At 39.3% G+C, this 13033-nt stretch overlaps 1 protein-coding gene across 1 annotated transcript in view; it reads right to left on the reverse strand.

Moving 5' to 3' along the window:
* Positions 1–13033, reverse strand: part of SCUBE1 (signal peptide, CUB domain and EGF like domain containing 1) — a 314156-nt gene that overhangs the window by 10277 nt on the left and 290846 nt on the right. Inside the window, exons 18-21 of the mRNA XM_065410229.1 lie at positions 12123–12290; positions 11046–11207; positions 5540–5737; positions 686–838 (exon numbers count right to left, since the gene is read on the reverse strand). Of these exons, the coding sequence (XP_065266301.1) occupies positions 686–838; positions 5540–5737; positions 11046–11207; positions 12123–12290 (681 nt within the window). The remainder of the gene's footprint in view (positions 1–685; positions 839–5539; positions 5738–11045; positions 11208–12122; positions 12291–13033) is intronic.

Here is a 13033-nt window from a genome sequence, read left to right on the forward strand (position 1 = left end):
GCCTTCATGAATGGACTTTCTATAAACAAAGAGCTATTATCAATAGTATTCTCATTATCATTATGATAAACAATGATTAACAAAGAATTTCACTGGCTTTAATGGTAGCAGGCTCAGACTCAAAGAGTTCTGTATATATCTTGTTGGAGTAAGAATAAGAAAAGGTAATAAATCTTAGGTATAGACCTAAAAATAAAAAAAGGGAAAAACATGGAAGAAGACCCAAAACTTTTGACAGTCAGCACTAGAATAACTCACTGAAAAAACAAAAATGAGTCACATCAAGTTCTTTTCAGAGTAGCAGCCGTGTTACTCTGTATCCGCAAAAAGAACAGGAGTACTTCTGGCACCTTAGAGACTAACAAATTTATTTGAGCATAAGCTTTCGTGGACTACATCCCACTTCTTCGGGATGCATAGAATGGAACATATATTGAGGAGATATATTGTGTGTGTACATATATCTCCTCAATATATGTTCCATTCTATGCATCCGAAGAAGTGGGATGTAGCCCACGAAAGCTTATGCTCAAATAAATTTGTTAGTCTCTAAGGTGCCACAAGTACTCCTATCAAGTTCTTTATCCTTCCCATTTCCCAGCTCCGGTCAGTACAAGATAGATTCAGACACACAGGTTTCTAAATTCAGATATAACACAGAGACGGAAAACGACTGCAGTCTTACCATCATATGTCACATATGGGACTTGAAATCCTTTGCCACTGTTTCCCTCATTTGATTTGAACTGAATCCATAGCTTTCGTGATCTGGAGGTAAATGCTATTGGTCTCTCATAAGTCTGACATGTTTCATATGTGGTAATTGACGTAGGGGAGGCTAGAAAAATAAGTAAATAAATGAAAGATCTTTGTAACATAACCTTCCCTGGAGGTAGAGATGTCAACTTATAGCACACTCATTCATTCACTCATATTTTTCCTTTAAGGGAGGTGATATTCTTGGGATAGAAGGCATGCCATCATTTTTTGTGTATAAGGGGAAAGCTTCTCTCCAGAAGACTATGGGCAACTCTCCCTTTCTGTCCCAAGGCGGGATTAGTAGGCAGATAGCAGGATGCAACATAAAATTATGATGATTAGAGCTGATCAAAAAATGGCCATCCCGTGGGAAAGTCTGACATTTTGAAATTTATTTTTGTCCCAAATCTGGAAGAAAAGTTGAAATTTTGAAATATTTTGTGCAATGGAAATTCCAAAATATTTTGCTTCAGAAATATCAAAGCAACCTTAAGTAAAAATTTTGTTTCAATATCAAAACACTGTGATCATATTCAATATTTATGAAGTATTAGATATTAAAGCCAAAATGAAATGGAAAAATCAAAACAAAACACAAACGTCAAAATGAAAATACTCCATTTCGATCATGAATCATTTAGTAACCTTTCTATCAACAATTCTGTCAAAATTGACATGCTCCTATGGAATATTTTGATTTGAACACAACAGTTTTTTGACAGAAAATGCTGTTTTCATCAAAAAATTTTCAACCAGATCTAATTATTATGACTTATATGCCAAGCAGATAGGGTACATTGTGCTAAGCACTATCCAAACATATTAGAAAGAGGCAGTCCCTGCCCCAAAGAGCTCATACTCGAAGACAAGTTCATAAGACTCCCAACTTTGGTAGTTAGTCTGATGGCACCATATTGGCCATCAAATTAGAGCAAAACATCACACTGCAACTGACATTTTGGGGAACTAGAAAGGACCCCACAAACACCCCAAGAAGCAGTGACAGTGCTTCAGATCCCACAAATAACATAGCAGATGGCAGCCCTAAGGTGAAGCCAGTGTTTAAAAAGTAGGCCTTTTTACCTAGTTTAAAAGTGATCTGTAGAATTCATATCCACAGGATAATATAGGAAATTACATTACTGTTGTAAGTTTAAAAAAAGAATTAGGTTTTATGGAGCTGATCCGATTCCTACTGAAGTTAGTGTTAACAGTCCCATTGACTTCAGTGGGATTTGAATCAGGCCCTAAATGAGTTCCCAGATAGAATCAATGTTAAACGGGAGTTAAGACTGAGCACCTATCAATAACTTAAGGGTAACAACATTACAGGGATATTGTAATTATCCCCCAAACAAGTCTTACAAAACCAAGAAATTCAGAGGCAAGGTGAAATGTGAGAGAAAGCCAAACATGCTAAGGTACAGAAATGCACAGTGAAAGCTCCCAACAGCCTTAACTGTGCCCTGTAGTGATGCTATGTAATAACCATACAATTAAGATTAGCATATAAAAGCGTTTAAAATCCTGGATTAGATTAAATTGATTTTAATTACATTATTTTTTCCCTTTTTTATGGAGTCACTACAGAGCAGAGTTAAGATTGTATTCAAAGAATAAATGCTGTATTCTAATAAAATGGTTGGATTACTGCTTGAAGAACACAACTCAGTTCAACTTTAACTAAGGAACCATGACCAGCACTTCCATAATAAAAATAGCATGTGAAATTACATGAGCTAGGATAAACATTTGAAGAACTATTCTCATACTTCTGGGCATAAGAAGAAATTTCCTTCAATATTTTAGTATTACTGTTCCTGTAGGAGCATTATTGGCAGTGAAGGTTTTTTCCCTGAAGCACCCAGCATTGAACAGTGTTGGAACCAGGATGCAGGACTTGATGGACCACGGGGTTGGTTGTGATGAAGTGGGGGATTTTCTTGTTTTTTCAATGGTTTGCATGCAGAGTGTGTGGGACTCAGTTTCCCTGGGTGTTATTTGTTTAACGAGGTAGTGGGAGAGGGAGCTTGTTGTTACAGAGGACCAGTGGTGATCTTGCCTGGCAGTTGGGACCCTGGACAATGGCCTGGAGAATGGATACCCCAGCGACTGGTGACCGGGAGGTCCAGCTCGAAAGTCACAGCAGGTTCGGGCCAGTGGGAGGACAATTAGCTGAGGAGAGAGAACCCCGGTGGCCTGACCAGCTGGTTCCACCCAGTGGGGAAACAAAGCATGGATGAGAGGAGAGGAGGCCCAGGTGGCCTGTGTACCTGGGACAGAAGACAAAGGAGAGAGGTAGGGCTTGCGGGAAGGTGATACTGGATGCTCAGCTGGAAGAAGGGGGTTTCTGGATGGGGGAGAGAGAGCAGCCAGAGCCCACATGGATGCAGGACAGACCTAGATATACTGTCTGAGGGGGGTTAGGCCTGAGGCCCTGAGAGCTTCCTATGCTGTGTTCAGACGCTCAATAAAACCCTCTGTTTTACACTGGCTGAGAGTCACTCCAGTCTAGAAATCGGGGGGTGGCATTATTCTCTCTGGGAGTGGAGGCCACGGGGGTCCAGAGTGAGTGGACTCCTTGAGGGGGCCCACGGCGAGAGACAGGCGTGCTGAAGGCTCAGAGAGGTGCAGTTCCAGGAGGCAGAGGGGCCTATGGCTTACCCCTGAGAGAGAGTGGACCCCCGAGAAGGGCTGTCACACTGAAGGGGGTTCCTCCCAGGGACCGTACAGAGCCACGAGAGAACACAAGTCCTGTGAGTCCGTGACACTGGTATGTCAATTGTTTGGCTCTTATAGAATGATCTGGTTAATTATAACATCATTCTCTTTAAAAAGAGCAGATAAGAACTCACTTTGTACAAATCAGAGATACAGGATTGTAAATATAAATCCTTAAGTATCAAAAGCTGTTGAAACTATTGTACTAATTAAAATAGACTGTTACTCAATACAGCTGATTTAAAAATCACATCTTTCACACATGGTCCCTCTTCGTGCTTTGTAGAGAGTTAATTAAAAGGTAGACAGAAACTGAAGGCTTAGGGAAAGATTTGAAGAGGGGAAGGCTAGATGACAGTAATCCATTTGTAGTCCCAACTTCAGATGTAGAGAAATTAACTTTGTATGCAGGGACCAAACAGACCCCCATTTTGCTATTTTCAATGAGGGCAATCAGCAAATGGAATGCACAGTAAAGACTAGTACATTGTTAGCATGGGATGAGATAATATATTAGTAGAGTGACTTTCCTCATGGAAGGAGCTTAAAGCACTTCTCAGTCTTTATATACACAGAAAATTTCACACGTTACTGAAAAGCGCAAAAATAACAGGAGTACTTGTGGCACCTTAGAGACTAACAAATTTAAATCATGAAGTTGATGGATTTCCACTCCATACGGCTAAATGCAGTGCCTTACTGAAAAGCGGCGACTTCTGGGGCATCTATGTAACAACACACAACAATGCCATACAAGTGAAGAACTAAAACTAATGTTATTATTATTACTTATTAGTTGTATTGCAGTAACACCTAGAGGCCATATTGTGCTAGGCACTGTACAAACATGAAAGAAACAGAGAATCCTGGTCTAAGGCCAGGTCTACACTGCAAACGTACATCGGTATAACTACATTGCTCAGGGATGTGAAAAATCCACACCGCATGAGCGATGTAGTTCTACCAACCTAATCCCCGGTGTAGACAGCGCTATGTTGATGGGAGAGCTTCTCCCGTCGACACAGCTACCGCCTCTCGCAGAGGTGGATTAACTATGCTGATCTGAGAAGCTCTCCCGTCAGTGTAGTAGCATCTTCACTAAAGCGCTACAGTGTTGCAGCTGCGCCATTGAAGTGCTGTACTTGTAGACAAGCCCAAAGTCTGAGCTGAGAGACAATGTGCGGATGATACACGTGGGGCACACAAGATGAGAATGAAATAATCAGCGTATTAAGCAGCAATAATAGCAGAGAATTAAGGATTGCAGAATTTAAATCCTTTCAACATGAATTTGGTCAGAAGACTCTGGGGTTAACATCCCTGCCCTTGCCATTGGATCCTTAATGCCCACAAGTGGCAAACACTTGGGTTTTACATCTCATCCACAAGGAAACGGCTCAAGAAGCACAGTGCCTCATGGCATCATGCTGACTCAGCAATTCTGTATGTGACGTCTTCCTCCTAACACACTTCCTGAAGCACCTAAGTACTGGATGGAAACCTCCACGCCAGTACTGACCAGGCCTGATGCTGCTTGTGATAAGTATTACAAAATCACAGGGGAGGTGTCATGGCACTTATCTGTAGGCTAAACAGAAATTCCAGGAAAACTTTGGGAAACATAACAATATCCAGTTAAATTAACAACCTCTTTCTTCATTACTGCACAGATAGAATACTTGGACTGGAAACTTATGAGAATAATTTTAGAGATGATTGGCTAGCTCCTCAGCTGGTATAAATTGGCATAGTTCCAGTGACTTCCACGGATCTACACTGGTTTACACTGCCTGAGGATCTGGAGACAAGACTACATTATATGCCTTCTGATTCATCCGAGACACTTTTTGATGATAATTAACACATTGACTTTATTATTAAAGTATTCTGTTTTAGCACTAGCCACAACTTGCTGTTCCAGTTCACTGAAAAGCCCTTATAATAACGTCAGACCGAGCCGCTGGAAAAATCATTTTTGGGACATTTGTCCATTCCATATGGACATTCCACTCAGACTCCTTTTTGTAAATATTTAAATGGCTCATGACTGGCAACTTACCACTTTTTCTCATTACTAAAACATCACCACACTCATCTTCAATTGGAAGAAATATCTCAGGAACCACAATGAGTATTCGCCTCTTCGGGGGTGGATTTATATTCCAAATGCATTCAACATTAGCTGGGTAGTCACCAGGATAATTGGGAGACTCGATATAGCCTGTATAATCTCCAAGTTCCCCTCCACAGTGCTGGTCTGTGAAGAAACATAAGTTAGCATTTGTGCTTTGAAATATCTTTCAGTTGTTTGAATCTGCCACAGACACATCCAAATGCCTCCTCGTGGCTTTAGACCTGTGTAAATTCTGTAGCTGGCACTTTCCTTGCAGGGAAAGCCTTTGAAAGAATATTGACTCTTCTGAGTCAGTTGATCTTTGTTTTGCAAACCTAAATCTTAAACCTTGTCTACACATGAAAGTTGAACTGATTTAATTAAGTTAATGTAGACACGGATGTAGTTAAATAGGAACAGTCCCTTTGTGTGGACACCAAAGTGGGTTAACAACACTTTGTATCAATTGAGGCTGTGTCTACATATAGATATTGCTCTGGCTGAAATTAAATGGTTTTTAAAACAGACTTAGTTGAACCAGTGCAAAGCTCTGTGTACACACACTCATTTTAGTTTAAGAGTGCCTCATTTTATTTTAGCTTAAATCTATTTCTAGTCAATTTAAAATAAATTGACATGTCTGGGTACCATTGATTTAAGAGGAACCACACAGCCTTTTATGTGAGGTTGGCTAAATTGATTCAAATCACTGTTTTCGTTAAAATGGTACTATTTTTTCATGTACACAACCACTATAAAGTGATCAAGGAATTGACTTAAGCTAGATCAATATATGGCACTCTTTAAACTGATTTAAAAGTGTCTACACAAGGGGACTGCATCAGTTTAACTACATCTGTTCCTAAGCTTGTTTGTGTAGACAAGGCCTAACGCATTACAAATACTCTTTAACAGCAACAAAACAACACATAGTATGCGCTGGACAGAGTCCAAAACATTTACATCTGCAGTTGCATGACCTCCTAAATATCTATGGCATTAAATACATATCCAGGCAGAAATTGTTCATCATAGTTCTTAGGGTTTTATTAACATAACAACTCTGAGTTAACATGGCGGTAACTAGGAGGATGCTCATTCAGAAGTGTGGCGATTATAATTCAGTGCACCTCTGAGTCAGTCACCTCCTGCGACTGAAACGTTGTTAAAAGAAGATTGTTCATGCTCCAGGTTTGCAGTTACTGAAACTGAAGTATCACTCCTGAACCCATAAAGCAGCATTTTACTTCCTCAAAGTACTATGCAGACATCAAGTAAGCCACACAACACCTCTGTAAAGTAGGTAAGCACTTGATGAAACTGATGCAGAGAAGTTAAGTGATTTGCTTAAGGTCATACATCAAGGGCTTGTCTACTCAGGTTGTTATTACACAGCAAACCAGGCTGTGAATCTATAGTGCACTAGCTTGCCACACACTAACTCGCTGTGGAGATGATCCTAAATGAGCATCAAAATTGGGATTATGTTTACGAGTCTTGGTTCCCACAGTTTATATCACAGTGCCTTTTATTGAAAATGAAGGCTTTTCTCACACTTCTCACACCAAGCAGTCACTTGGTGAATAGTTATTTCAGTGCTGGTAGAACCTCCAGATTCCAAGCTTTCACTGTGACAGACTGACAATGTTCCGTAATATCCTGAACAAACCTTATGGAATTAAAATAAACTTTATTGAGTTAAATTAAACCTTACTGAACTAGGGTTAACCTTTTGGATATATTGTATTACAAATGCAATTGTGTATGTTTTATAGAATCATAGGGTTAGAAGGGACCGCAAGGGTCATCTAGTCGAACCCTCTGCCAAGATGCAGGATTTGTTGTATCTAAACCATCTAAGACAGATGGTTATCCAGCCTCCTTTTGAAAACCTCCAGTGAAGGAGCTTCCACAACCTCCCTAGGCAGTTTGTTCCATTGTCCTACTGTTCTTACAGTTAGGGAAGTTTGTCCTGAGATTTAATCTAAATCTGCTGTGCTGTAGTTTGAACCCATTGCCTCTTGTCCTGCCCTCTGTGGCAAGAGAGAACAACTTTTCCCCATCTTTTTTATAGCAGTCTCACAAGTATTTGAAGACTGCTATCATGTCCCCCCTCAATCTCCTCTTTTCCAAACTAAACATTCCCAGCTCCTTTAGCCTTTGCTTATATGACTTCCATTCCATCCCTTTAATCATCTCTGTTGCTCACCTCTGGATCCTTTATAGTTTCTCTACATCCTTTCTATATTATTGTGGCATTGCATGTGCCTTCTCTAAAAGGGAGGGGGATGCTAATGTGTTTCCTCCAATATCAACCCTTTCAAGCCACTGCCCGTGGAGAGGTATGCATATATTAGCTCAGACTGGATTCTCTCAGAAAGAGCGGCGTGGTAATTTATTTCTGTAACAATTGCACTGTTTATGCATCTCTGAAGAGAAGGGAAGCAGATGTCTAGGGCAACTGGTCTGTGCTGGGAATGACACAGTGTAGGCAAGGTAACTGTCCAGTCTGGACATACCCGGTCAGATTGATGTTGGTCTACGCCCAAGAGAGGCAGCAGCTGAGGAGCTAGAGGCTGAGAGTGGGTGCCTTTGCTGGATCACTGAGTGGAAATACAGCTGCAGTTGCCATGATCTGCACAAATCTATTCTATACCACATCCCTTAAAGGCAAGAGATTAACACAAAATGCCCTCAGACTAGAGCAGTTGCTGCAGTCTCAAGACACTCATCTCCAGTCCAGTCCTGGCCAGATCAGCACTGTTGGCAGGAACTGTAAATTTTAGTGCCAAGTCATAAGAACGGCCATACCAGGTCACACCAAAGGTCCATCTAACCCGTATCCTGTCTTCTGACAGTAGCCAATGCCAGGTGCCCCAGAGGGAAAGAACAGAACAGGTAATCATCTAGTGAGCCATCCCCTGTTGCCCATTCCCAGCTTCTGGCAAACAGAGGCTAGGGACATCATCCCTGCCCATCCTGGCTCATAGCCATTGATGGACCTATCCTCCATGAACTTATCTAGTTCTTTTTTGAACCCTGTTATAGTCTTGGCCTTCACAACATCCTCTGGCAAGGAGTTCCACAGGTTGACTGTGTGTTGTGTGAAAAAATACTTCCTTTTGTTTGTTTTAAACCTGCTGCCTATTCATTTCATTTGGGTGACCCCTAGTTCTTGTGTTATGAGAAAGAGTATATAACACTTCCTTATTTAATTTCTCCACACCAGTCATGATTTTATAGAGCTCTATCATACCCCCCCAAACACTTAGTTGTCTCTTTTCCAAGCTGAAAAGTCCCAGTTTTATTAATCTCTCCTCATACCGCAGCCGTTCCATACCCCTAGTCTGACAATGACTCCTCTCTATGAGGTTGGGCAAATCACTAACCTGCTTTACCTTCCTTATCTGTAAAGTGTAATTAATATTCACCTACCTCACAGAAAGTTCGTAAGGGTGTGTTAAAGTTTTTATAGTACTTTGAACATCAAAAGTACTATGTGTGAGCCAATTATTATGATGCGGGCCAAACTCGGTTCTTGGATGCATGCACAGGGTCCTACTGATGTCAGATGGAAATGTGCTGTCTGTATTTTCATAATTAAAAAGTAGGACACTCTTGTGGTTACATTTTTAGGGTCAGAAGATACTTATATTTTAGACAAAAGTCCACTTTTTGTTTTATACATGTACTGGTGTTGATATCACCAGTTTTTAACTCAACAGCAAGATGTGCCTGTTTCTTGGAATGGAGGATTTTTTCCACCAGAAATTTAGTGTTCTGAACAAACATTTTGTAGTTATTAAAAAACAACAACAAAAAAACACACAACCAAATATTCTGATCAATGAAATGAAAAACCAGGACATTTCAAGTGTCCCCATATGAAATATGGCGACTATCAAAGTAAAACAGACATATGGTCTCTTTAGCTACCCAAGCTCAGAGTTTGCCTCTTTTGAGAAAAAAGGCAAGGGGGAAAAAGCAACATCCAAAGTAATACCCTGATTCTGAGACGTATTGAGCATTTTAAATTCCTATTGAAGTCAGGCCCTAAGATCCTGATCAGTAAATTACTTAAGCGTGTCCCTATTGGGGCTACTCATATGTTTAAAGTTGGGCATGCATTTAAGTATTTTGCTTAATAACTAGATGCTACATAAGGATCAGAAAGTGGATGGGGAAGAGAGATCAATGCAGGGAGCAAAATTAATCGGATCACTTTATTTTACAGTCGTCATACTACTCCCAGTTCCTGGCAAATATCTAATTTACTCTAACTACATTTGAAATGACTAAGGACATCAAAGATTACACATTATATAATCAGAGTGAAAGCTTATGATAGACATATAAACTAATGCTTAGTTTAGAACAATGGCTCTCAACCTTTCCAGACTACTGTAACCCTCTCAGGAGTCTGATTTGTCTTCTGTACCCCAAGTTTCACCTCACTTAAAAACCATTTGCTTACAAAATCAGACATAAAAATACAAAAGTGTCACAGCACACTACTGCTGAAAACTTGCTTACTTTCTCATTTTTACCATTAATTATAAAATAAATCAATTGGAATATAAATATTGTACTTACATTTCAGTGCATAGAACAGTATAAACAAGTCATTGTTGATATGAAATTTTAGTTTGTACTGACTTTGCTAGTGCTTTTTATGTCACCTGTTGTAAAACTAGGCAAATATCTAGATGACTTGATGTACCCCCAGAAGACCTCTGCGTACCCCCAAGGGTAAGTGTACCCCTGGTTGAGAACCACTGGTTTAGAAGACATATGTAATCTAATAATTAAAGTGAAACTATCTTAAATGAACACATTAGGGAGCAGCAAAATCTGGTTGCCTAGAAGAAACTGTCTTTAACTAAAGGTAAAATAAAATTGTAGTGGACTCCTTGGGGATACTTTAAAGTGGTAAGATACGGGGTTGCCTATGGTAGGAGATTCTCAATGCAGATTTCACTGTAGTCAAAGATTATCTGGCACTTGCAACATACAATCAGTGACATGAGTTCATGAATGAGTGACTATCTCACAGTATTTCATAACTATTAATGGTAGTAACTAATTTTTCAATTATTTTAGCTCTACAGAGACTCAGGATGAGTCACTGCAAAACTTGCATGATCTGGAAAGTTTATGCAAACTCTATGTTGTTAAATTGTAATCTGTACCATTCCAAATTAAACTGGTACAAAGATATTTTATATACATCCAGTGCTTCTTTTCCAGGTTGTGTTTTCAGTGTCTTGATGTTGTTTTCTACCATAGTAAATATTCAGCATCAGTTCTGGTGGTGAGTAGAATTATTTGCTAATGTTAAACTGCAAAATTCTGGTCTAGCTCTAGATTATGAACATCCAAAGTCTGGGTTATTCAGATCCAGAGTTATCATTCAATCACATCGCTAACATACAGGAAAATATGAGGAACTTACTTTTACAGTGTGTAACATTAGTAGAGCCATCAAAATCTGTACTTGTATTCCCAGGGCAGCTAATGCAGTAATTTTGACCAAATTCAGGCTGGTAGGTTCCAACAGGACATCTGATACATCTGTGTGTTGTGGAATTGTAGTAGTGGCCAGGAGAACAATGAACTGTACAATAGGAAGGTACATTGTTTTTAGAAAGTAACAATTTTAACTGCAGTGGCATCTTCCCTCCTCTCTTTACATAATCAGTAATTTCCATACTCCAAAGTATTTATTAGACAGTTACACAGAAATAGTTTTAATGCATTTTTCTTTTACAATGGACCTTTGAGTGGAATCGTGTTCCAAGAATTAAAGCTAAATTCTTACTAATTAAGTAAAATCTGCTATATTTATTGCCTTTAAACACAGTGATTTACAAATCGGTCATTTATACCTGAGTTTATAACAAACAGGTAGCCAATAGCTGTCTGCAGCAACAACAAAAATACCTTTTGGAATTGCAGATGAGAGGTTTTAATTACCAGATGTTAGACAGTGCCATAGTATACAATTGAGCAAGCATATAGGTATATAGTCAGACAAACTCCTGCCTCATAATTGTGCCATTTACATGGAAGTTTTCAAACATATACATGTTGTACATATATCATTTCTCTCTGTCATTTTCATAATCAATGTTTAATCTCATATCATCTGTATCATGCATAGTTTTTCAAATTATTTAAATAAAAATAAAATAAGTAACACTGGAGGGTCAGATCCCCATCTGATAAAAAAACCAGTCTAGCTCCATGGAAGTCAATGCAGCTAGGCTGATTTGCCTGGCTGAGGATCTGGCCCTGAATGTGCATGTCATGCATTCCAAAAAATACCATGTTGACTGCTGAGGACTCTGCAATGTCAGCAGATTATTTCTGGTTTGCAGATCTCCTGACTGTTTAACTCAGTAACACAGAGCTGTCTTTTTCTGAAGGTCTTCAAGTTCTTCAGCAATTCAAACTTTGAAGTGAAAGGAGAAATAGTAGAGAAATTACTAAGCAATATATTTTACAAAATGGGAAAAGCTCTGAAATTTACCTTTTGTTTCACAGTCCTGAAATGAAACAGCGCCTTCATATTTTGTCACCAGTCCACCGCCACATGGAAAACAAAGGGTCCTGCCTGGCTCAGGTTGATATGTACCAAGAGAGCACACTCTACAAGGTTTAAAGCCGTCTGAAGAGAAATACCCAGGAGAACACTGCCCTAGAAATTGAATATGGTCAATTAGATTATTAAGCCTACCTCTGTGTGCACAATATAAAAAAAATCAGCATTATTTAGCAGTGCTTCCTAAAACTTTAAAAACAGAACACTAAACCTACCAATTTTATAAAAACAATTTGCTCAAAACAATGCCAGTTTCTATGGAGATTCTTTGTTTATCAACATTTCTGTTTGGTCTATAACTCCATTAAGGTATCATAATAGTATTTTGCACTTTTAAAGCACCTTTCATCTGAGAATTTCATAGTGCTTTATAAAAATTAATTAACCCTCACAATACCTCTGTGAGGTAGACCAGCATTCTCATCTCCATTTGATAGATAGGGAAACGGAGGCAAATAGGAACATGGGACTTGCCAGACTGGATCAGACCTGAGGTCCATCTAGCCCAGCATCCTATCTCTGACAGTGGCCAGCACCATGATGCTTCAAAGGAAGATGTAAGAAACCCCACATTAGGCATAAGTGAGCTAATCCACACCCCACATTAGGTCTCACTCTGATCGTTAATAGTTAGCATTTGGATAAAGCCCTGAAGCATGAAGTTTAACATCCCTTTCACAAAGTTTGTTTATAACAATTCTGGATATTCTTGATACCCATATAAACGTCCAATCCCTTTTATAACCTTGTTACATTTTTGGCCCCAATGATTTCCTGGGAAACACAGTTTAATGACACGTTGTATGAGAAAGTGTTTTGTTTTATTGATATAGAATTTT

This window comes from Emys orbicularis, chromosome 1 (assembly GCF_028017835.1).
Source record: "Emys orbicularis isolate rEmyOrb1 chromosome 1, rEmyOrb1.hap1, whole genome shotgun sequence".
NCBI classification, from domain to species: domain Eukaryota; kingdom Metazoa; phylum Chordata; order Testudines; family Emydidae; genus Emys; species Emys orbicularis.